This window comes from Nymphalis io, chromosome 13 (assembly GCF_905147045.1).
Source record: "Nymphalis io chromosome 13, ilAglIoxx1.1, whole genome shotgun sequence".
NCBI classification, from domain to species: domain Eukaryota; kingdom Metazoa; phylum Arthropoda; class Insecta; order Lepidoptera; family Nymphalidae; genus Nymphalis; species Nymphalis io.
The window spans coordinates 11,890,970-11,918,604 of record NC_065900.1 but is presented as its reverse complement, the minus strand read 5'-3'; the positions used below and the strand labels follow the sequence as shown (position 1 = coordinate 11,918,604).

The following is a 27,635-nucleotide window of genomic DNA, read 5'->3' as shown; positions in this document are numbered from 1 at the left end:
AACCATTTATTTGTAATAATTAAAATAAGAATTAATTAAATATAAAATATTTTACAACTTATTATTAACACAAGTATATCACAGTTTCTGTAACCTATAATAAATAATATGAAAGCAAAAGATAGTGTTGTTCGAGTGAGTCTTCGGCGTTCGAGAAACAAATTCGATATAAATTTAAATTAATTTAATTCGATTAAATGAAAAAATTGAATATTGTACTTGTTCCTTTAATGTCGAAAACAATAATGGCGATAAATTAGTAATAATAATAAATTAAAAGTTAAAACCTAAATTACTTTTAAATTTCTAAAATATGTTAATGAATATAATGAGTGCCCTAAAATATTTATATTTTTTTTTTCATTGTAGTCTTCGAGCATACATATTTGTTTTACTGCCTCGTTGGTCTAGTGGCTAGATGTAAGGCCGTAGACCCCGAGCACCCAATATGTTTTTACTGGCCCGACCTGACCAGTAAAAACATATTGGGTTTTTCTGTCAGAAAATTCTCAGAAGCAGCCCGGACTCTAGAAGTTGGACGTGTGTACACTTCCGTGCCTCGGAAAGCACGGAAAGCCGTTGATCCTACGCCTGAACTTTTCTGATCGTGTCGGATTGTCGTCCCATCGGGTTATGAGAGTTAGGGAATAGAGCGTGCACATGTATTTGCAACTATAATACTTGTGCACTATAATATCTCCTCCACAATTGGCTAATCTCACTTGAGATTGGCTACTGTGGCCGAAATCGGTCTGGAAGATATTATTATAATTTATTATATTTGTTTTAATTACTTTAACCAAGTAAAATAATATTTTCATTAATAAAACATTATTACTTCTAAACTAAAATATTTGTGCATGAGTTTGTTATAATAAATGAAATTGTTATTTAAACACAGCCTCTGTACCAGGATATTCAAATTGAAAATTAATTTCAAAATAGAAACTTCATTTGTGACTTCATACAGGTTCTTGAGTTTCATTTTGAGTTGCCTCTAACTTAGGTTTGGTTTGAATTGGACCTTTGTTTTTACCCGGCAGAGTGAAGCAGAATAACGCGCACACTGAAAAAAAAAGACAGCTTAAATTATATATATAATCTGTAGTCACTATTGATAAATTATAACGTATTATAGCGTTTTCTTTGCAACTAAAATAATAAAAAAAATAATTTTAGTTTGATGCAAATTCTTCTCTTGTTGTATTCAAAAGAATATATGAACAAATTATTACTGTGTTCTGAAGTTATTTAAAGGCGGTCGTAATTAAATACAATGCTAATCAGAAAACCTATGTAAATATATTTAATCCAATATATGAGCGATTTACTATAATAATATTCGGTTTTATGAATAGTACGCCGAATGGTCCTGTGGCGTGTATATTATGGATTAAGTCCAAGCAAGCAGCACTGAATATTTATGTGCTTAATTTGTGTTTATAATGTATTTCGTGTACAGGGTAAAGGAAAACATCGTGAGGAAATTTGCATCTGACTTTTTTTTTTTTTATAGAATAGGAAGGTGGACGAGCATATGGGCCACCTGATGGTAAGTGGTCACCAAACGCCCTTAGACATTGGCATTGTAAGAAATGTCAACCATCGCTTATAGTCAATGCGCCACCAACCTTGGGAACTAAAATTTTATGTCCCTTGTGCCTGTAATTACACTGGCTCACTCACCCTTCAAACCGGAACACAACAATATCAAGTATTGCTGTTTTGCGGTAGAATATCTGATGAGTGGGTGGTACCTACCCAGACGGGCTTGCACAAAGCCCTACCACCAGTCTGTCAGTGACTGAATAAATTTCTATTCAACGGAAACAGCGTGGTGGCATATGTTCTAAGCCTTCTCCTCGAGAGGAGAGATGGCCGTTGCCCGGCTATGGGACATATACAGAATGTTGCTTATAACTTTTGTATTTTAATGAAAATGCTCTCACCCATGATAACTCCTGCGAAGAGGTAGAAACTGACGCTACAATTGGTCTCCAGGAACAGGCCGATGAGATTGGTGCCCGCCATAGAACCGACGCGACCCATCATCATGGACAGACACACTGCCATCGCTCTGCCAGATACGAAATGTTATTTTTAAAAAACAAATCTTCACTTATAGCCATTTTAAAAAATTAATAAGTATGCCTATTTTGGTTTCCGGAAATCTTATAAATAATTTGCTATTTTTTTTTAACTATAAATAAAACTGTGTGAAAAGCTTATAGAAAATATGATTATTTCTTTCAATATCTTGTAAATAAAATGTTAATGTTTAATTACATTAACATAACATAACATAACAAGCTATATCTCATGAAATATACAATATGTAAACATACTATATAATCTGGCCGAACTGAAATATTAACCTATCATTATGTTAAAGTTTCATAACAATCGGGTTAGAAAGAAAAAAACTAAATGTTTTTTTCTTATTTGTTGTCTTTATATGAGTTTTATATAACAAAAATTTACCTGTATTTAGTTGGGAATAATTCCACAGTTACAGCATTTATGAGTCCGATACAAGCTCCGCACATCTGGAATACCGCGAAGAGCGCTACGGCGATCGTCTGGTGGTAGACGTGAGGGGCCCCCAATCCGCACATTCCAGTAGCGGCCAGCAGTACCACGAGGATTACTTTTTTCCCCAAAAAGTCCACCAGAAAGCCAACGATGATGTACATAGAGCAGAACACTAGTCCGACGTAGACGGACATCTCGAAGGTGGCCGTATTTATATTATCGTCGCATTCAACCTAATGAAGAATAATTTGCTTAAATTTTCGATGCAATAAAGATTTTAAGAGCAATTGCTATGTTTAGACGTATCTTAGATTTAAGTAAACAGTTACAACAAACTCAAGGTTCACACAGGGACACACCCTCGGAGGTACACGCTTTGCAAACCCACCGTCTACATTGGAACACAGGCACAAACAATTTAATTACTGGTTGTAGGGCTTTGTGCAAGCTCGTCTACCGCATTCTACCGCAAAACTGCAATACTCGCTATTGTTTTGTTCCGGTTTGAAGGGTGAGTGAGCCAGTATAATTACAGGCACAAGGGACATAGCATCTTAGTTCATAAGGTTGTTAGCGCATTGGCGATGTAAGCGATGGTTAATATTTCTTACAATGCCAATGTCTATGGGCGTTGGAAACCACTTCCATCAGGTGGCCCATATCCTATAAAAAAATTTAAAAACAGTTGCACTTAATGAAGATATACCTCCACAGATTACGAACTGCGCTTCTAAATTAATACACAAAGTTCCGAACACTAAATGATTACATTACACACTCATAAATCACTATTTAGTGCGAAAAACTCATCAGAGGCCCTCATGGCCGCCTATATTAATGTAAGATGAAATGAGCTTAAACACAATAAAAATGAAAAATAAAGATTACCGCTTTAAATACCATACATTAAAATGTAAGGAAGTTGAGACAAAATAAAATATTACATGTCTCCTGCTATATTTTATATAGCAATAAATTTGGAACGAGAGATGATAGTTTTGCTATTTTATTATATATGTATAATGTTATTCGGTAATTTTAATTAAAAATATTAAAGGAATTCTAAATTAACATATATTTTGTGGTTTAAACACTTCTCAAATTTCAATTAATAATACCTTATACAATATTAGAAAATCCAAGACCGTCATCAATGTTTTATGTATTTTATTAATATAACATTATATATAAGAATGTACACTTTAAATATAGGTACATTATTATTTAGTCAATCCACACATATAAAAAAATATTGGTAATAGTCAAAGATTCGAAGTGTCAATATTTTTAAACCTTCTTTTTTGGTGAAAGCTGAGGTGAAGTTGAAAGGTTAGTACATTATACACACTACTAAACTAAATCAAAATAATAAAAAGATACATGTGTGACGTGTGTTAATTTTAAAAGAAAAAAAAACAATATTTAAATATATAGTATTACCTCAGTGCTATTAAGACCAGACGGAATGCGAGCGGAGTCTAAGACATCGCAAATTCTCGTTTGAGAGCCTTCGTGGTTCACGAGAGCATTCAGGATCGTCGGGAACCACACGTAGAAGCCATTTGTACTGAAATTGGTAGGTTTTGTTAAATGGGACGCATGGTACTCTGGTAAGCAAGACCCTAATTAGAAATCATTTATTTGAGACATTTCTTTATTGTGAAACCTTTTTAAAGTATCATTTGTAACTTTAGTTATGTTTTGTAAGTTTTATCCTATACTAGACGCGTGCAACCTATTGTACTTTAAAAGTCAAAAACCGTCAAACAAGTTCTTTTGTGAGAACTGGCACAGAGTTTGAAAGAAACATTTATTTTGATATTTAGAGAAAAACATAAGATTAAAATGTAATCTAAAAATATTTTATATGTAAAAAATATGAGTTAAATTTAAAGTATTCAGTATTTATTTTATATATTTAGAGTTTTTTTTTATCTTCACCTACTTATTGCATCCGTGAATTTTAGGTTTCTTTTTATGTTATACGTTTTGAATATTTGTGGCTTCTTAAGGTTTAGATAACATATACGAATTTAATGATGAACGGCTGTTATGTTGAATTTAATGATGAACGGTTATTATATGTTTGAGCATGTAATAGAGAAAAATGGAGTATATCAGTAAATGAATCAGATATAAGGGCATAAAGAATTTCAGATAGGAAGTCGAAAGTGATCAAAATAAATCGCACTATTTTTTGATATAAACTTACGTTGCAAATATACCAAATTGTACAAAGCAAGTTAGGCAAGTCCATGGCAGGAACGGCGGCTTGAACAACGGAACAGTCTGCTCCTTCATGGAAGATAGAATTGCGGATATACCAGAGTTCTCTTCCTGTTTTACATTGTTTCCCTCGGATATTAAAGTTTTAACCTGAAAACCATGGTTCATGTAATTCAATATGTTTAATGTACATAATATACAAACCAATCTTAAATATGTTGTGTTTATTCTATAGATTCTGGGTGTAATTATCTATATAAGTATGTATTTACAAAAGAAAAGTAGTATATGTAGTATATCAGTTGTCTGGTTTCCATAGCACAAGCTTTGTACAAGCTTAAATTGGGATCAGATGGCCGTGTGTGAAAAATGTCCCAGGATTATTATTATTATTATGGCCATTGTGATTATAATATTTTTGTTATCTATTAATAATACGAAACTTAATATAGAATATTAAGCAGTGTATATATTACTTTGCAAATTTCGTACATTTTTTAGTATTTATAATAAAATCAATTATATCATTCGAAAGACTCATCGTCAGTCATGATTCTGTTAAATTATTATAATATTATTTTTTAAACTGTGCAAGTATTGCTAACTACCTTTACGTTTCTTAGATATAAAAAACTATTATAAACATATTTAGCCAATTAATATTTCTATCAATTTCTTGCGGCTGAATATTGAAACGTGCCTCAAATCAACCACTTTAGTTGAGCGCCACCTAACTATGAGCAGCTTCTAAATTCAAATGGAGTTCTCAAACGTCACTCATACGTTTTTAGGGGCGTGATTAGATTTTTGAGTGTGTTTAAATGTTGATTTATTGTCAATGACATTTTTATATGCAACATTATCGGTCTCGAAATTTTTTTAATTAAAAACGCAAATGTCTGACTTTTTTTGTCTCTATAACTGACTATATAAAGATAGATCTAACATAAGTCTATATATTTTAAAGGTTTCATATGCTACAATTTATACTCACGGGGTAGGTGTCTTCAGGCATTCTTCTATTTATTGAATACATTTTCCTCAGGACAACCAAACACTCTTCAGTTTTTCCGGAAGAGCTGAGAAACTTAGGGCTCTCAGGTGCTATGAATAGCAGCAACACGATGCTGATGATGAAAGGCAGAACGCACGCCACAACCAGGAGCCTCCAGGGTCGGTACGCAATATTCAGGAGTGGTAGCGGATAAGAAAACTCCATAGGTAATATTGCCCAAGCCATGGCTGGAATTGAAGTATATTTTTGGGTAATCGTTGGTTATTTGTTATCTTGGGAATAAATATAGTGTTTATAGATTATATATATTTAATTATAGAATAGGAAGGCGGACAAGCATATGGGCCACCTGATGGTAAGTGGTCACCAACGCCCATAGTCATTGGCATTGTAAGAAATGTTAACCATCGCTTACATCACCAATGCGCCACCAACCATGGGAACTAAGATGTTATGTCCCTTGTGCCTATAATCACACTGGCTCACTTACGCTTTAAACCGAAACACAACAATACCAAGTACTGCTGTTTTGCGGTAGAATAGGTATCTAATGAGTGGGTGGTACCTACCAAGACGAGCTTGCACAAAACTCTACCACCAGTAAATATTTGAAATATATTTGATATGCATTTGAAAGCCAACGGTACATAATGTTTTTATGGTTACTTATGGATGATTCGAATCGTCAAAGCAAAATAGTGAGACGAAATTACAATGTTTTACGTCAGAATAAATACGAGTAGAGTGTGTATAAGTACGATAATATTAATACAATCATATTTTTTTAAATACGAGGGAGGGCAAATTAGAGCCTTTTCCCCCCCGGCTCCACCTGACGGTAAGTGGTTTGGTTTCAAACGATTTTCTTTTTCTCTCAGATTGGTAAATATGGATGAGTAATAGTTTTATCATAAATATTATTCTCAAAATATTTTTATTTTGTATTTTTAAGGGCTTTATAGCATCCTCAAATTATTAATAACGATTATGTTCGAAATTTGACCAGTGGGCGAACTCTAATCTTGTTAAAACGCTCACCTGGTATTATAACAGTTCCGATGCCTACAAACGCAGAACCAAACGTGACGATCTTGTCTCTATGACGTATATTTGTGAACTCGCCCAAGTACGTGTATACAACAGCAGATGAGCCCGACATGCTGAAAAACACAATTTATTATTATTCAAAGTTTTAAAAACAAGATTTTATGTAAAATACAACAATTCTATTCTGCGTCTATATTTTTAACTGTTGAGGGGCTTCTTCATCTGGAGCCAATCCTGGGTGAAGAATGCCATGCTCACGACAAAAATGCATTGTCATTGAAATTAACCTGACATGTAAAACTTCAACTCTGTAGCATAAGAGAAAATTGTTCTTATTCAGCTACCTCTAACTAAATAAACAAACTAACAAACATTACAAGTTAAATAAAACTTGTAATAATATACTTACAATATAGACGATATAAAGGCTAAAACAGCGAAGGAGATAACTTCAGGCGCAAAACTGGCGAATCCAATGAAGACAGTCGAGACGATCATAGATATAAGCATGACTAGCCGACGGCCGCGGGTGTCAGCCAGCCAGCCCCAGAAGTACGATGTGAGGATAATAGCTGGAGGAACGGAAATATATTAGCTAATTACAAAATATTTAAGAATATTATATATACATAGGCGACAAGAATGCGTTGAGTTCGTATTCGTTAATGATTAATTTTATGTCGTTGAATATCGTTTTTGGGTAGAATCTACTTTCAGAATTAAAAACAGTTTTACATTTAATTCTGTAAAATTATGATCAGAAGTATCAGTCTATCTGAGTAGGTACAACCTACTCCTGAGGTATTGTACCGCTTAACAGATTTAGTCAATTGTTGTGTTCCGGTGTGAAGGGTGAATATAAGCGCCATAAAATTTTAGGTGCAAGATTGGTGGCGCATTATAGCGATATACGAAATATAGAAGATATACATAGAAGCGATATACGAAATGGTGACTGGGCTGGGCCAATGTCTATAGCGGTGGTAACCACTTAATGTAAGGTGGCCAATTTACCAGTCTGCCTTATTAAATGATATAATATATATAATTACATGTTTAAAAAACTGTTTTTCAAGTACAAGTGCTCATTGATTGAAATGAGCATTCATGAATCGGCGATTACTAATTTGCTTTCCTACTATCTACTAGTATATAAAAGTAATTAACATCACTGTTAAATGACTACCACTTATAGTCAAGTGTTTACATTCCTATTTAACGAATAATAAAATTAAACGAATAATAACGTCCATATATTTTACGGTTTAAGTGAGTCATATTAACATTCTTAACTGCCTCTTCACACACACCTTTTACACTTCCAAGTTTGGTCTTGTGCCTGAGATATCTCCGGTCAGACTAGATATTTCGAACGGATTATCAGAGTGTGGTAATAGATCTTTTGTGTTTGCGCTTAAGTAATATTGAATGATCCGTAATCCCCCCAAAAACAGTCAGGTGATCGGAAGAGAGAAACAGACCTTCATCAGTAAAAACATATATTGTAAAATATGATGCAGTTGTTTGTATGAAGATGGCTTGTATGAAGATAGTAATAAACGGCATTAGAACTACGTTCCCGATAAGAGTAATAATTATTTGATATGCTATTGTTTTGATGACAACTTTATATGATAAATTTCAAAAGAATAAAATCCTGCGGTTTAGCCAAAATCGAATAGAATCACCTCGTATTAAGCGTTGTCGTAAAAATAGTTTAAACATCTTTAATCATGTAATCTTCAAAATCTTCTTCTCCAAGTATAAAGCCAAGGGACTAAGCCATCATCAAAAGCATTTCCAAAGAGGGCAGGTAATGCTGTCCGTACAAATTTGGCAAATGTTATATTCATATACACGAGCAGCGATGACCTCAAATTAATGAGATAAAACCCAGCTTACAAACAGAAAACCAATTTAAACTGGATATATCAATGTCATCGATTCTAGGATCAAGAGGACAATAATTATTATTGTTATAATTACCCAAGAAAGGAATAGCAGATATCCATCCTCTCTGCTGTAGACTGAGATTCAGATCACACTGCGCAGCCGGCATCACGTAGCTCATGGCCAAGCTTTGCATAATCACACCCAAGAGGATCAATCCACTTAGGAGCATATGAGCGATGTTGTAGATACCAAACCCTGAAAATAAAATATAGATAAGATTTATATAAATTACAAGTGACGACGAAGTCCTCGGCGTGTAAACAATTATCCAATTTTTGCGCCACTCTCAATATTACATCCTTGCATTTAACCATAGACATCAAGAGTATTCCATAGACAATGACTAGGTTTTTTTTACTTAATTAGGACTGTTGTGTGTATTAAAAACAAACAACAGTCCTAATTTTAATTTTATTCAAGCAAATATGTTTCAAATAAGATCAGTTATATCTCATCATAAAGGTATACGTCATTCCCACTTGAATTACACATAGAAAATAATCCTATATATGATTTTGAACTATCACAACATAAATATATGTTAGATAGCAAAGTAATATACTATCGTGATATTTATGGAAAGTTTAATATGATTGAGGGCATTTTAGATATTTTTACAGTCATTATTCATTAAAATATATTCAAAGACTCTTGCAAGTGTGGTGCACTAAGATACAGATAAACTATTTAAAAGATATATATAAAAAAATGATACGCAGATTGTAAATGAATTTAATTTTAATATATTGTGTTTAGATTTTTTTTGTTTTCTAATTCGTAAAGAGAATTGAGCCACCTATTTGGACAACACTTTCATTATTTATAGACATATATATAGTAAAATATATTAAGGTCAATGTCCTAACCAATTAAATTTTAAAGCATACAATAAACTTTAATAAGGAAATATAGAGATTATAAATTTAGAGAAAACCTTTATATTGTCACGTAAAGGCGAAACGAGAAAAGCTTGTACGACAATTTGATTTTTCGATTGTCGTTGCACCCGCCTGCATTAAGACATTAGATATGGTACTTAATATTAGTTTATAGTAGAGTTACGTGTCAAGCGGAATACACACTTTTTTTGTAATGATGAAGAACATTGTAAATACTATTTATAGATCTTACGAAATTTATCGATCTTCTATTCAAGAAAAGGATTGAAGCTTATTTCATTACGGTGCTCGAGATATAGTATAAAAATATTAAAGCACAAAAAATTTGAACCCACTACCTTCGGAATGGTCCATGTGTTCTATTCAAATTTTTATCTTCATACTTTGGAAATAAACTTTTTCTATCTATTGGGCTATTTCAGCTCTGTTTTTATTTAAAGTAAGGAATGATTTATATTCCTTACAGCGCCAATGTCTATGGACAAATTTGCTCGGACACCTCCCATTTTATAAAAAAAAAATGAGCCTGGCAAAGATATGATATTTTAAAACTTCGTGTTATTTTAAAACAGTCATCGAAACAGATTTATGTCTAGTAAAACTTATCTGTCAAGAGGGAGATACGAAGCAGATCATTAAGGTAAATCGCTACGCAAAATAATAATCAATGACGCATTTAATAAAAATGTTGTATCTTATATTCATACACGAGAAATGAGTTTATTTTTCTACACGTGTACGTATACTTAAGTTAATACTAAGCATTACTTGTTGTAAGAACTTATTATGTTACAGAACAAGAAAAAATAGCAATAACAGAAAGATCACTTGAAGCATAATTTTTATGATAAAGATTATACACAGCCTACCTTATTTCAAAACGTCTTCGTCTGTAGATATTAAAAAAAAAGCTTCCTTCTTGACAGTTTTTTGGATTAATTTATTTATAATTACTTGTCTTTAAAAACGTATTTCTCCTAATTAAGTCTGTAATTTATTAATTAATTTGTTTGAGGTTTTTATTTATTAAATACGATTAAAATTACAATGTTAAATGTATTTTGTTTGCGTTGTTGAAAAATTGATAAACCTAAATAAAATTTGATGCATCTTAAAATTGCGATTGCAGTTAAAATTATTTTAATTAAAACAGTAAAAATATAACTATAGCTACAAAACATATTAAAACTATATGTAAGATCTCTAATGTAATCGAAGTAACTTCAAAAAATGGGTAATTGACCAACATTCGCTTTAATTCAATTTCGTTAGGTAAATATTGTATTGCATGATAATTTTACATTTATACATAATCAATACACCAGTACAAGTAATAAATTTTATTATTTGTTAATTTTAATATCTTTAATATAATAAGATTATGAGATTTTTATAATTTTTTTTTTTTTTTTTTTTTATAGAATAGGAAGGCGGACGAGCATATGGGCCACCTGATGCTAAGTGGTCACCAAACGCCCTTAGACATTGGCATTGTAAGAAATGTTAACCATCGCTTACATCACCAATGCGCCACCAACCTTGGGAACTAAGATATTATGTCCCTTGTGCCTGTAATTACACTGGCTCACTCACCCTTCAAACCGGAACACAACAATACCAAGTACTGCTGTTTTGCGGTAGAATATCTGATGAGTGGGTGGTACCTACCCAGACGAGCTTGCACAAAGCTCTACCACCAGTAAAATTTAATTTAATCGTTTAGTTCTCTTTTTTTTATAAAAGCGCAACCACTAAAATATACAATAAAAAATATATTTAAAATTAAAGGTTTGCGCAAAACTATATATATAACAAAAATGAACATAAATATAGCATTAGATAAACCAAAAATATGATAAACTAAACCAAGTACTATTTAGGACGTGATAATGGAACACGATTAGCATCATATTATAATTTTGGCACCATAAAATTACTTCTAAACTGTTGTTAACCATTTGAAAAAAAATCAATATATACATAGATAAAAAATATATACATAGTTCAAGCTATTCAATAACATGTTATTTTTTTTGGAAAGCATGTGAACCTAGTAACCTGCCTAATCAACCATGGAATTTAAGTGTCCTTTGCTCTATTTAGGTTAAATACGAACACATACAGTTTGAGATAGTGTTGTTGAAAAGCCGAGATGGCCCGGTGGTAAGAACGCGTGAATCTTAACCGATGATCGTGGGTTCAAACCCGGGCAGGCACCACTGAATTTTCATGTGCTTAATTTGTGATTATAATTCATCTCGTGCTTTACGGTGAAGGAAAACATCGTGAGGAAACCTGCATGTGTCTAATTTCTCTGAAATTCTGCCACATGTGAATTCTACCAACCCGCATTGGAGCAGCGTGGTGGAATAAGCTCCAAACCTTCTCCGCAAAAAGAGGAGAGGAGGCCTTTAGCCCAGCAGTGGGACATTCACAGACTGTTACGGTTGCTCTATTTACTACCAAACAAAACCCACAGCTTATATAAAAGGTAATAAATAATAATAAAATGTTTTATAAAACTTGAAATTTCATTATTAAGTCGTAAATTATTATGGAGTTCGATTTGCCGTCTCTATTCATCTTAACTCTAAGCCTTTTAAAGTTAATAATAATCATATATGATATAATAAACATGTTTTCTGAACGAGTCGTGTTGAAAGTGTAATAAAAAGTATTATTAGTATCTTTTGAGAAGTTATTTTACGTTATAAAACTGTTTACCAACATTAAGAATTTTATAATACCCTGGGAAAAACCCTAAAAGCAAAAATAAATAGAGGGAAATCTAGTTAAGATCACAGCGATATTAATTAAATACGTTCCTTAAATTTGTCGCCTATAATAATCTTCGCTTAATTTACTACGTTTAATTTATATTAGGTTGTCGGAATTTCGGTAAAATAGAAAATTGTAAATAATACTAGTCTCAATTGAATACGCCTCACACTTATGCCTCAGCGGTTGACGTGATATAATAAACGCACATACATGCGTAACAATAACAACAATAAAAATATGACGTCAGAGACGCGAATGTATATATGTATTTCAAAGATATGTCACAGTAGAAAAATGCGTTAGATCTATTAACCAGCGCGGAAACGAGACAGCTAGTTAGTGTTTAATATAATTAGTAACTGGACCGAGCTCCGCTCGGCTCTAATGTTGTTAGTTATAAATCTTGTATGAAAAATTATATTTTTTTAAGGAAATACATATTATGTGTACATAATTTTAAAAAGCAAAACCTTACCTAAATTCAAAATGTGAGACAAATCGTTAAAACAGTTTTCGATATACACAAAATATATACATGCATATACATATATACAAGAATTGGTCATTTAATATTATAAGATGTCAGTCAGTTGTATAGATCTTATAACTTTTTTTTGCAAAATATTATTTATATAATATAAAGTGCAATATAACAAATATGCTAAATATTAGTTCAAGACGCAATATATGCACGAACGAGAAATACCTAACGGAATACCTACTCAGAGTCGTTTAAATTGTGCAAATTGTACTTTATAATTTGAATATAAAGTATACGTTTATGTGCCTGCTGTTTTTATTTCCAGGCAGCTTCACAATCAAAGTTTTTTGAACTGCAAAGCTTTTTTTTTATTAGGATTCTGGATTATTATGCTGATATGGTTGGTATTCAGCAAGTCTGTCCACGATGAGGTCGTCTCTATTATGGATCGCCATTCTATCTAATTAATATAATTTAAATAACAACAATATTGTTATAAGAATATGGAGTACTTTAATATGTATGTTAATAAATGAGGAAACGTTTTTTTGGACTGCCTAACTGAAAAAATAAACATAAACTTATACTAGAAGATGCAATTTTGGAGAACATTTTAGTATATAATCATATTACAAAAGTAGCTGTGCTTCGCAGTTTCAACCCATTTAAATTTAGACTATTTACGCGACAAGTGTGAATTTCATGTTATTAAATATAATTCTTATGTCAAGACGAATATATATAAGTTAAACTGAATTGACAACATGCTTAGGTCAAATATTGTGCCAAATTATTATCTTACAATAACGTATTATGTGATATGATATGATCTAATTACTTTATTTAATTTAATGCAAACTTTATCGTAACTATTAGACAAATGATAAATAGTCATATATATATATATATATATATATATATATATATATATATATATATAGTCATGTATATATATATATATATATATATACAAAAAAAATGAGCAACTGACATTAAATTGACGCGGTATAATTAATCGAAAACTTGAAAAATCAATCATTACGGATTCGCGGATAAAATCTATTTTTGAATGTCAGCGAAGTTTCTATCGAAATTTTGGAAGTTATATTAAAATGGATATAAATTGTTAAGAGAAATAATGTAATAAATAAAGATATATTATTCATAAACGATTTGTAGTTCATGATATAGCAGAGCGATATATGTAAATCTATGGTTACGTTACGTTCCTTTTTTTGAATTCTTCTAATCTTGTATAGAATAGGTTATAGAAGTATTACATCATTGTTTTCACGTGTGAAGTCAAGAGGTGATCGTGAAAACTCTAGGGGGGCGTGATAAAATCCTGATTGCGTAAATTATTATTAATAACATAATTAGTGATTACGCTATCTCGGGTCACCGTAATGATATATATTAATGTCTTTGATTAAATATATTTTACACACAATTTAATGTACGCATTCACAATTTGTTTTTGTTCATTTATTTTGTACCAGTTCTCGTCTCCGTGTGTGGAAGTGTGTGCAGGGTGAGGATGTTAGGAATAAAAAGTAGCCTATTATCCTTTCATCCATTCAAGCTTTCTTCATAACAAATATCATCAAAATCGGATTAATGACTTAGCAGTGAATGTATAACAGTCAGACAGAGCCACTTTCACATTTATAGTATTAGTATAGACTGCCTCGCTGGTCTAGTGGCTTGATGTAAGGCCGCAGACCCGGAGGTCCTGGGTTCAATTCCCAGGTCGGGCCATTAAACAGTTGTTTTTCTGTCAGAAATTTCTCAGTAGCAGCCCGGAGTCTGGAAGTTGGGAGTGTGTACACTTCCGTGCCTCGGAAAGCACGTAAAGCCGTTGGTCCTGCGCCTGAACTCATTCCGGTCGTGTCAAATTGCCGTCCCATCGGATTATGAGAGTTGGGGAATAGATAGTGCACCTGTGTTTGCGCACACACTTGTGCACTATAATATCCCTGCGTAGTTGGCTAATCTCTCTTGACATTGGATCGCCGTGGCCGATATCGGTCTGGAGGACATTACTATTATTATAAGTATAGTTTAAAAATATTAATCGACTACTTTTCTAAGACTTTCGTTGTACATAATAGATATTACAATAAATTATCGATCTGAGATCGCCCAGTGGATAAAATACATAAATCGTAACAAGGTTGTGGATTCAAGCCCGGGCAAGCTGCATTATTCAGACATCTAAAAATTATGGTGGAAGGGATTAATGGTGGCAGTCGTATAAAAATCACGATAATTTAGAATATATTTTTAAAGTATACATATTTAACAGGCAGAAAGGTTCAAATTTTGATCATAAAATGATTATAAATTAGATAGGATTTAGTGTAAGTCTGCCCGGGATATCGCTTGCATTGTAGCACTACACTGGCTAGATATAGATAGGCTAGATTTTTAGCTTAGCTCCGTTTTCCCCACCAACTACAATATGGGTACCTTCAAGTTAAGAGTGAATAGGCAAGCACGCTCCACCTTAGACTGCATCTTCACTTTCCATCAGGTGTGATAACAGTCAAGCGCTAGCCTATATCTTTAAAAAAAAATAGACTGGCTATGTCGTTCTCAGGGATACAACCTTTAGGGAGGCGCACTTTGCAGACTCACAGCCTGTAGGCCGCTCGGACACAGGTACACACAGTCAAAACATGATGACAACGCAAATACATAGAATAAACTTTCACTTAATAAGAAGCCTTTGAACAAACTCTAAATTATTTTAACGTATTTAACAATTATAATTATATGATTACTAATTTATATATAATTACTAATTACTAATTTATATATAATTATAGATATTTTGTTACTTACTTTTTTTTTTTTTTTTACCAAAACTGTGTTGCTACTTCTGTTTACGATATTAAGTTTGCATAACTCAATGGAAAACAGTAATTGGCTCTATTTTTTGTATTTTTTTATTTTTAATGCTTGTATTTTGTATTATATGCTGTTGTTTTCCTTAAATAAATAAATAAATTACAAGGAATTCCTTAACAAAACTTAATTGGCTTAAACATTGAATCATAAAATACTAAAATAATATCAAATACACTCAATACATGTTCTGCGCTGTTGTAAATAAAACTTTAAAATATTAAGCTTTCATATCCTTAGGTATTCTTTATCCCCATAAAATTGTCTTGTTATTTATGTTAATTGTTAAAAATAAACATTTACGGTCTCAGCTATACCGTTGCTTAGCGACTCTTATCGTTAATTAAACACTTATTTTTCTCGTTCTGTCATTATTGATTTAGCATTCGAAAGAAAGATATAAATTGTTTAACTAATCTCTCGTGAAATAAAGTTTATAAGTAAAGCCGTTACTTTATAAGTTTTGCATTCGTATACTTATATATGTTTGGCCCTTTGCATAAAATTTGCCTGTAATTAATCACTGGTACTGCGATAACAACTGATATTCACCTCTTTCCGGTTTGCACACTCCGATTTTATTATGTACCTATATAATATGTTATGTTACTTGGAGTGCAATAAATGATAATTAGTAATAAACCGAATTAACCATTGGGTCATCGGTTCTAGCCAATACAGGTGTGTTTATTTTCCGCGACGAATTTGTAGCTTTAATTATTTTATTAAAAAACAGAATACATCTTTTTTTTTGTTACTTCCCCAGAGGGTCGTAGTCTGATGTTACAGTTTTTGTACATAAAAGGTCTATCTAACATCAATATGTTTTCAAATGGGACTGGCAGAGTGAAACTCACGCGATTTGTTGTGTAATTATTGAATATTTACAAAAAAGTTCATGTTAAGGTCGGGTGTTTATGCGTAAACATAACAACACATTCGAAACAACACAAATTTGAACGAAAACTAGAATTAATTTTTAAATAAAACCGATCGAGATGGTACCTGTACAATACCCGTTTGTGCAGTAGGTGACATCATTACATTTTATGAAGCAATGTCGCTTCTCTCTTCTGTCTTAACGCGGTAAATTAAAAAAAAAAACTACCATTGTGTGTTGCATGCTTAAGTGAATAATTCATTAGGATTTTTTTTTGTTGGCGATGTCCAAACAAGTTATGTCGACTGAGATCTTTACTGGAGTTATATGTGTCACGATTTAAACGTTATATGGCCCTTATTATTTTACCCGTGCGACGCCGGGTTGGGTAGCTAGTGTGTTTGTAATTTTTTACCATTATAAGTGTAATGTTCTACTGATTTTTAATAATTATTTTGAGATTTTTAGAATATAATGGTAATATTTTAACTAAATTAACACTGGTTGGAAATTATTGAGCGAAAAAAAACTACGCGATATATAAAAAAAAGAAACGAAGCACGGAAAAATTGACTCGTTCGGTTGCCATGGTGATTGGAAGAATTGCAAATAAAATTGTAATAGAATTGTAAAATATTAATTAGTAATAAATTATATAACAAGATACGTGTAAAACGTTAAAGGTAAATGAGAAGGATTGTTTTACTAGGGTATTCTTACATAAGGGTGACTACTTTCGTTTATACATTTTAAAGTAATTGTTTGTACTGATATTGTATCCGACCTAGAACACGATGTGACCTATATATTACCACTTTAAATCAATGTGATTGATGAAGGCCACCGATACTTTAACAACAATATTATATACATAATACTGTCGGTATTGATATCCAATTACCGCGATTATCAAGTAAATAAAAATAATTTGACAACATTTCATTTAAAAAAAAAGTTATGTCTGTGTCGACTCTATTACATTCTCAAATATCAAAGACGGCTGCTCAGTGGTTAGGACGTGTGGGTTTTTACAAAGGCACAGACAACTGTGTGCGAGGAAATTCTCGACAAAGGAATTACTGACACGGCTTCGTAAATTTGCTTATATATAGATTTTCGTTTTTCTTAACAGATAAGGCCCTGTTCATGTGTGGTATATTTACTGATTATTACTGTTGCTATACATAAATATTATTTAAAGTAAAGTTATAACTACGATAGGAATGGGATTAAGAAGATAAGATAATTATTTATTATTATAAAATTATGATAACAGAGAAAAAAGTAAGCAACCATGTAAACAAGCTGAATAGAAGGAAAATAGGAATTTTCCTTTATTATTATTTATGGTCTGATTATAAAAAAGTGATAATACCTATGAAGTATTTTGGATAATCCTATTAATCCTATATACTTTACATTTATTCTTGAGTTATGTTATAAAATTTAAACAGTAATTTGCGCGTTTGTGGGTAAGGCATGACACTCTCTTACTCATGTCTTATCATGTTAATATTAAAAAGAGGTAGATATTGTGTTTAATCTAATCGATTTAAAACTTTCATTTTATAAGAGATTATAGTTGCCCGGTAATCTGTTTTACATATATATACATATATATATATGCGTATATATATATATATATATGCGTATATATATATATACATATATGTATATATATATATATATATATATATATATATATATATATATATACATGTAATACATGTACATGTATTTATTTTACCACTTTAAACACCAATGATGTAATAATTACGTTTAAGTTAGATACTAGCTTCCCGTCCCGGCTTCGCACGAGTAGACTAAGGGTCTAAAAAAATCGCCGGAGCGTCACGGTAGCATGCGCAAGCGATCCCGTGGTGATCCTCGTATCCGCCCCCCCTGTTCCCGTAGGGGAAACGCGTGATGCGTTTTTCCCGGGTAAAAAGGATGTATATAAAACGTTTATAAATTTAAAAACATAGAAAGATTAAAAATGTGTCTTTTACTGCCCTGCATAGAACACCTCATCAAAGATTAATAATAAAATGTTATAATATATGGATAAGAAAACGACATCGTATATATTTACTGTAACCTTTTTTATATTTGAATAATTAAATGTTAAATAAAAAATAAAGGATATTTATTTAAGTAACTAATAAAAAACTCATCTCATAAAAGCTGCGAAGTTGGTAGCGTTCGAAATGTGCGTGTTCGCGTACGGAATAGCACTGTGTTACCGAGAATAGGAAAAGTTACTCAGATACTTAAACTAGAGTATTTTGAGTGCATAATGCGTAACATCAAAAATATGAAGTCCGTCAACTAATAGCGCAGGGGAAGTTGGCAGGCTGGAGAACGCCAGGCCGCAAAAGTATCATGGCTTAAAAACTTGCGGCAGTGGCTTGGGAAGAGCACGACATTTCTATTTAAACGGTGGTCTTGAAAGATTTAATCGCCGCAATGATTGCCTCGATCACAAATCTTAGATAAAGATCTTTAAATTCAAATAATATCGTTATTTTTTTTTAGAGCGGCTATGATTAAATATTCTATTGCAATATTTATAGATAGCATATTTATATATTACAATTTGACTATGGTATGATGTTAATGTTTGATAATACGAAATTTGGACTATAGTAGACAATCAGTCCAATGTTATCTTTCATTTAAAATAAATAAGTTTAAAAATATAATATTAGTTCCTTTGACCACAAGTAATCTAGAAAAAATAAAAGTAATAAAATTGCAAACGTATCATACCTATGTAATTGATGAGAAACAGATTGAAGAGCTTTAGAATGAAAGTGTACAAACTTTTTCTAATTAGTATTTATTCGAAGTTAGTTAAAACATGTAGTCTGTAATTTCGTTACATATAAAAATCACAATCAAGAATACACGCGACGAAAAAAACGACATACGTGTTTATTAATCGTGAAACTGTTAGAGTCACCGGTACATAGAATATCTTTGAATATTGATAGCAAACTTTTAAAATCTGAACCGAAAGTTGCTTAAGTTTTTTGAAAAATATTCGCTAAGGGACAAAAAAGACTTTTATTTTCCGTGCAACCGTTGTTAAGCCATTGAAAAAAAATGTAGGGCAATGTGGTTGAAAGTTTATTTTAACATATTAAACACCAATCATGTAATAATTATGTTTAAGTTAGAATACTAGTTTCCCGTCCCGGCTTCGCACGAGAGACTAAGGGTCTAAAAAAAATCGTCGGAGCGTCACGGTAGCATGCGCAAACGATCCCATGGCGCTCCTCGTTAAGAAGAAAAGGGTACCGTTGGTTTTCCGTTTTCCGTTGGGTATCCGCCCCACCCTGTTCCCGTGGGGGACGCGTGTACGCGTGATGCGTTTTTCCAGGGTAAAAAAGGATGTATATAAAACGTTTATAAATTTAATAACATAGAAAGATAAAAAAATGTGTCTTTTACTGCCCTGCGTAGAACACCTCATCAAAGATTAATAATAATTGATGACAAGTTGAATAGTGTAGAATCACATAGAGGACAAAGATAAACATTCATTTTAATTTATTAAGAATTAAGAAGATTGATAATCTGTGGGGTATTTACGTAAAGCTTATTAATTCAATAACTGATGTAATTGCCTCGTATCTTACAACAATATTTAATAATCGTATTCAACGTGGTATATTTATTGACAATTGACACTATAATAGATATCCTTAGTAGCCTGTCTGATCCGAAGTCTTTAGCTCATGAAAATTTTCCCGGGAAATTACGGTAATGTGAAATTAGAAAATGTGTGCGTGATCTTTTAATTTCTGATCTTAACAATAGAAAGGGTTAGACACGATATTTACTCAACATCTAACATAAGAATCGATTTGAAGGATTGCGAATTATCGGATGAATGAAAATAAGTTTATAATATATGAGAGTAGGTAATTTTTTCTTTATAGCTTTTTTGTTAATGGCTAATCACTACATTGGGATTTTTAACTAATCTGAGCCCAACTCATTATCTCTGTCGCATGTCGCAGGTTCAAATCGATTCAAATTTTCTTACTTTAAATTAAAAGTCAAGAACAGAACAGACTATTTGTAATTTAAAAATGAATAGTTCTAACAATTTTAGTAAAAAATTCGTAATTTATTGTTATCATATTTTATATAAGCACTTTTTATGTTAAGTGGACACTCAATGTTAAACACGTGTAATGAAGTATTATTAATACGCTTGAACGTGTCAATTACATAAATATATATATAATACATAAACACAATTCTTTATAAAGTTTTAAAAAAAACTTACCAGTAAGTAGCATAGCCTCATCCAGCGTTGCTATGGGCGAATCACTTTTGGCGCCTTTTTCGATCTTTTCACTCACTGCCATATTTACTGTCTTTAAACAAATAACAAAGTTTCATGTTTTTATTTATATATTAATTATATAATTTGATGATTAAATAACATTAACACCGTTCTATTATAATATTTTGACAATTTTACGCTTATTTCACGATATTCATCCGGTATTTTTAAAATAAAAAAAATTAATGACTAATGCTTTATTAAGTAAATATTTATATTAATTAATTTAAAAAATAATATAACTAAATATAAAATTATCAATTTTCGACATAAACTAAGTTAAGAGTAAATATATAAGTCCTATAAACGATTTCAAGAATTTTGATAATTTAAAACTTACATATAATTTCATTATATATATATTTTTTAATTCACTAATTGATTAAAAATCCTTCTAAGACGTGGATACACGAGCGTCGCCAATAAGTATCCGTAACGAAATGCAATCAACGATTAAGCTAACCGGGAAAATTGCAATTAAACAGTATCGTTCCGTTGCTAGAAAATAATCTTCACTGTGACTAACAATCTATCGTGTCTTTGTTTTAAAAAAAATGGATTAAGAACTTAATTATTTATTATTTATAACCATTAATAACATATGACTCGACGAACAAGTCCAACTTACACTTGATATCGGTATTTACTTATTATACGAAACGATTTATTTTTAATACATTCTACATATTTGAATAAGGCATATTACTAAAAAACAAGATTATATAAATGATAAAAAAGCGTGGAGCTAGTATTTGTTCATTTACAAGCAGGATATGAATAGATTTAAATGTATTTCGTTGACTCTGTATTTAAATCGATGAAAAAGAGTAACTACTTGAGTTTCTTGCCGGTTTTAAGAAGAAAACGGGGGTAGCTTTACATTTTATTCAATACAAATGACGTTTTAAAAAGAGCCATGACAAGCTTTACTTACTTAATACTAGAATAAAGATCTTTTTGATTAATTGATTGAATAGATACACAATGACAAGATCGCTTAATGGATAGAACACGAGAATCATAAACGATGATTGTGGGTTCAAATCCGACAGGGAAATGGATGAAATTTGGTCACATTTGTATTGTTATATGTATATACGGGTTGCATGAGCATAGTGTCAAAATCTATTACTTAATAGGAGAGGAGGACTTTGTCCAGCAGTGGGACATTTAAAGGATTTTATATTATTTACTTTTAGGTAACAAACACACTTTTCTTTAGTTTTATTTGGGAAAAAATAGATTATCTATAACGAGTTAGTGTAAATTTATGCGTCATTATGTTACAATATTAACATTTCATTATATAATGGGAAACACTGAATAACTTTATAATGCCTAATATTATTGAATAAATGATTCAAGGTTAGTTTTTAGGCCGTGTTTGATACGATTACTTAGATGAAAATATTATGGAATTAATTTTTATATGAAACAGTTCAGTATCATACTCTTCTCTATTTTTCAAACGACTTTCTTTTGATTGTTATATACTGGTGCTAGGTAGCCTATGTGTATTTCTGTACAACGTGTATGACAACATGCATGAAAAATTTCATGATGATTAATTTATTTAGATTAGTTAAGACGTGAAAGCGCAAAAAATAAACAAGCTCACTTTCGCATTTATAATATTAGTAACGTGTTTCAATGTTGTCAATAAAAAAAAATTAAAATAAGGGTAAAAAGAATGTTCGAGACATGCAAATTTATATATGTTACCGTTCTAAATAAATAACGATTACGTAGAATTTCCGATCCACGGTTCAAGACAACTGTATTTTGTTGTTATTTTGATATTTACATATTTTTACTTGATTAAGGACAATAATCAAATCAAAAAAATAGGCTTAATTTTTCGTAGTTCATATTTATATTACAGCTAGGTTCAGTAGTTAGTTTTCATATACTAATAAAAACTTTAAATAACTATCATACTGTACTATAATATACAATCCGATCTTTTGGAACTGTGACGCGCGGTATATAAAGGGCGGGAATTCTGATGGCATTGTCACACTTGGCATGTAATACTTATATTTTGAAAATGTTTATATTTAAATTAATAATGTAAATCTCTCGGCGAAGCATGAGAAATCATCCGATGGGTTTCAACACTTTCTACTAAGTGCTGTCTCTATTAATATGTATGTCGCAGAATCAAAGATGGGACGCCATAATTTAAGTAGAACGCCGTCTATAAGCGGTTCTAGGAAACGTCAAGTACGCTTGAGTAAGGTCGATACAGGAATTCAGAGTGCCCACTTGACAGTTAATGAATAATGAGTTGTTAATGATTTGACATCGGACTTGAGGTTTGCTGAACGCTCTCTAGGGGACTTGGGAAAGGGACTCCGGGGCGAACGGTCGTCTGCTTGTATCGAACTTGCTGCGTTTCCAACCACTTTAATCGGCGTAAGCGAACAAATAAACAACAGTTGTACGAGACTGAACTTTTACTTTGCACCTACAACATGTCTGATAACGGCTCCGTCAACGAATTGCCCCACGTGATCAATACCACCCTGTCATGTATATATATACATATATACCTCACATCGCGGGCGCAAACCTTCTACTCAAACAGATATTAACAGGCTGTTGACTTACTTTTTAATGCCTACTACCCATTTTGTCACAGATCAAAATGTTGAACACTTAATGAAAATTAAGCTGCCAGACATAGTTAATATTATTTGCGGAATTCTACATAAGATTAGTAATTAAGATGTGTTTTGATGTATTCATATGTTTTATATACTAACATATATTTACAATATGACGCAATATGAATACTCGGAAATGTCTGCCAATTAAACGTCCAGCTTCAAATAAGTTAGAAAGGGAATGACATTATTAAAAGGGTCAGAATCAACCAGAAGGCTCTTAAAGCTTTAATTAACTTGTATTTTTTTTATTCAGGTGGGGACGATGTTGACGTTGTCTCGGCTCTCCCACAGCCCCGGCGGCCGAGGCTTAAAAGATAGGCCCTACCTATAACCCTGGGACCGTGGATGTGTGAGTTGAGGATGGCACACGTCCTATTTCAGAAGGCCCTGAGTGGCATTCCGACGGCCGGAATGGCCTTTCGCTGCCTTACGCAGTATCGAGGAGTGCGGGGGGGGGCCGAGATTACCTACGTCCCTTGTGGAGAGCTCCGTTAAGCCACGAGCGGAGCACAGCACGTAAGGGGCCGTGGATGCGTTATATCAACACGATCCCGCAGCCTCTCCGATCCGTACCGAGGTTGGCCATCGCATTGGCTTTAGCGGATAATCCCATATAGCCCCATTTCCTCTCCCCAAGGGAGCCGGGTAGCCTTTCGTAAGATTTCCACTAACCAAATTAAGCATTTACATGACCCCTTGTTAAAACACAATGTAAACGAATTAATCTTTATTAAAATTGATAAGATCACGGAACTTTATTAGACGTAAATACGTACCGGTCTACGCGAGTCATAAATTTGTATAAAAATTAATTTGGTAGGTTTTTTATAGGTAGGTATGTAATTTAATATAACGAGTTTTTTTTGTAACATAAATACATTAAACATAACCTAAAACTGATTAAGCTACTCTAACGTGAAATTCTTTATAAATCTTCAAATTTACGAATATGTTTTTTTTAAATATTGGATTCCTTGAAGAAGGGGTAGTAACATGCTTTAATTTACTAAAAATTATTAAAATATCTAATATGTATTGTATTCGTAATTAGGTTATCGTATAACCTTACGATAAAATATAAGTAATTCTAATATTATTAAAATTATATACATTTTGATAACTTACTTAAATTGAATAATCACTTATTTTCATATGTAGTGTATATATACGATTATTATTTTGTTACCTTATTTTTTACGGGACTAGAGGGGTTCTATGTACCCTGGATAGGGGGCGTTCCTAGGAATTGGAGTCCCACATAGATGGGAAGACCGTTCTGGCGTCACGATATCACGCGCAAAAGATTCCATGACGCCCCCGTGAAAAGACGGATATGGTACCGCTGATTCTTTAGTACCAAACCCACTACCCGTACTCATAATTCCACATACCCGCACTACATGCGAGGGAACGCGTAAAACAGTTTTCACAGCGAAAACAAAAAAAAAAACTGTACATAATTATATTCTGTAAAAATGAATTATTGAAATCGTAACGTAATCTGATATTCAATGTCACTTGGTTACTAATTTATAGATTATTGTTAATTTTTAAGGAAACCAGTTTTCTATTGTTATTGCAAGAAAGTACCATATTATTTGATAATAAAGTTAGTTATCCTTTTAAAAAATCTTCGATACTTAACTAAGAGTAACTATTTTTAATTCAAATATTCAACACTTATTACAAAAATATTTCTTATGACTAACAAACAACGAAAACCTTGACTATAGCCGTGTACAAAAACATAAGGTACATTCATATTGATAAAGAAGAAGACTAAAATTCAAATTTTTATGTATAACGATGAATTTCAACGACACAAAACATTTTTATATTCAAATTTGTAAGAATTACTTCAAATTTAGCTGATTAATTTAGGTTCTGGGTAAATGGAACTGCTACTATCACTTGTTATTTAATTAAATTCATCCATTATGATTATTATGCACACTATTGACCCGAATATAAAGAAACCTATGAGCTGCAGTAGACTATTGTCTCTTAAAATACGAGAATTACTGAATTAAAAGATTTCGGCTTAAACTATGTGAGGTAAACTCGGGTTGAAAGAGATTCTACTACACGTGCAACCGATCAGCATTGGATCAGTATGGTCGAAAAAGTATTAAGCACTCTTTTCTATAGGGGAAAAGATTTTAGCCCAGCAATGGCAAATTGGGATTTTCAATGGGACTTATGCAAAATATTTAAAAATAAAAAAAGTCTCCTCGAGAGAAGATGCCTTTGTACATATATTTAAAGAACATTACAAGCAAATTACAGAAGGTTAAATTATATAAAGAATTATTATTACTTTAACCATCATAAAAATTTTCATACACGTTGTCAACCCACACACGAAAAGACCAACCATCACATGCGATCGACACCGCGGGTCGATCTCCAAGAACATAAATCACAACTATATACTACACAAGTATATAAAATACATATACTACATACGCTAAATGACGCTTTTATGTTATTGTTCTTATACGATGTTTTGTGTTGCTTAACGGATAAAATATATTCATTTCAAAATGCATTTATGTATTGTTAATGTAAACGAAAATAACAAAATTATAAATGTAACGATGTTGTTATTTGGTATATATTCACTTTTTGCTTATATATTTTATTAGTTTATAATTATCAGATGAATAATCTTAAGAATTTTAATCACTTCTCGGAATTATTTCATTTTTACTGGTTTGTGTGGAGAAACCACTTACGTGTTAACAGTCTTCGTTATCGTTAGGGACTTCTTACGCAAACAATTTTGGCAGTAATAATAACGCTTAGTGTAACAGTAATATTGGGTATCTAGTCAGTTTTATATAATTGTTATTTCATTGTATCGCAGAAAAAATAATGGCATATTTATATGTTTGTCGAATTGAAGCTATAGATATAAATAAATTTAGTTAATTTAATATAACAAGCAGCTATTAAAATATTTAAACAAAAAAAAACAGTTTTATTTTTTTTATAATCGAAGCGGTATACAATACGTTGCTCGTTGCAATACGATAGCGGCTCGGCGGAGCTCTCTTCAGCCGTCGACACCTAACTAACTCGGTAGATATATATTTAAAAAAAAACTTTATATTTTTTTTTAGTTGTACAATATATGAATAAAAATGACTTTTTAAATATAAATTATATAAATTTGTCATTATCTTAAAGTTGGTTTTGTTTCTAAGTAATTATTTCAACTATTTCGGCTACTTAGGGTTGATGTGAAACGCACAATTAAGTGGAACTATTAAATTATAGATAGGAATAATTATTATAAAAATGATAAAATTGTGCGTAAAATTTTTCGCTTAAATTAAAAATTAATTTATGCTACATAAATTATGTTGCGTTAACATTAAATTAGCATAATAATACATTTAAATATTTGCTTCGAATTTATTATCAGGTCCACAAATATTGGTATGTTTATCCAGATGTAACAAGCGAAATGAGACAAACTAAGGTTTTATTAGTAAAGTTCTTAAATAATATTTTTTTTTGTAATACCTAACCGAAAAAAAAAATACATAAAACTTATACGGGAAGATTTAACCGAAAAAAAAAATACATAAAACTTATACGGGATTATTATATAAGTAGATGCGCTCCGCTTTAAATAAACACTGTTGACTTGATTAAGGTAAATTTCATATTCTTGTAATAAATAATATAATAGTATAATAAATATAAGCTAATTATTATTATTTTATGACTAAAAAGCAAAACAAAATTTACCTTACAATAATTCCATACGATTGAACAAAAAGACGATTTTAGTATCACTTATTTAATTTTTTTTGCACGAGATCTTGATTGGCTAATCTATGTCCGGCTTTAAAGATCTTATCAAACAAAAAAGACTATAAC

At 31.7% G+C, this 27,635-nt stretch overlaps 1 protein-coding gene across 2 annotated transcripts; it reads right to left on the bottom strand.

Moving 5' to 3' along the window:
- On the bottom strand, nucleotides 1-27,635 carry LOC126773008 (synaptic vesicle glycoprotein 2A-like). Of its 2 annotated transcripts, none has more exons than XM_050493623.1 (11): nucleotides 27,504-27,635; nucleotides 21,019-21,109; nucleotides 8,807-8,968; nucleotides 7,230-7,392; nucleotides 6,812-6,933; nucleotides 5,753-6,000; nucleotides 4,745-4,908; nucleotides 3,973-4,099; nucleotides 2,482-2,765; nucleotides 1,950-2,077; nucleotides 1-1,066 (listed from the first exon to the last, which is right to left on the bottom strand). In XM_050493623.1, the coding sequence occupies exons 2-11, from the start codon at nucleotides 21,098-21,100 to the stop codon at nucleotides 963-965; spliced, it is 1,584 nt and encodes a 527-aa protein (XP_050349580.1). In that variant the 5' UTR covers nucleotides 21,101-21,109; nucleotides 27,504-27,635; the 3' UTR covers nucleotides 1-962. The 2 variants fall into 2 exon arrangements, with proteins under 2 accessions (XP_050349580.1, XP_050349579.1); XM_050493622.1 differs by lacking the exon at nucleotides 27,504-27,635 and adding an exon at nucleotides 21,419-21,522.

Excerpts from the sequence above, each read along its gene's own strand:
- LOC126773008 (XM_050493622.1), bottom strand. Across the intron at positions 8,969-21,018 it reads TGAGGCTATGCTACTTACTG|GGTTTGGTATCTACAACATC; the intron begins GTAAGTTTTTTT and ends TTTTATTTTCAG. Across the intron at positions 6,001-6,811 it reads CGGAACTGTTATAATACCAG|CCATGGCTTGGGCAATATTA; the intron begins GTGAGCGTTTTA and ends CTTCAATTCCAG.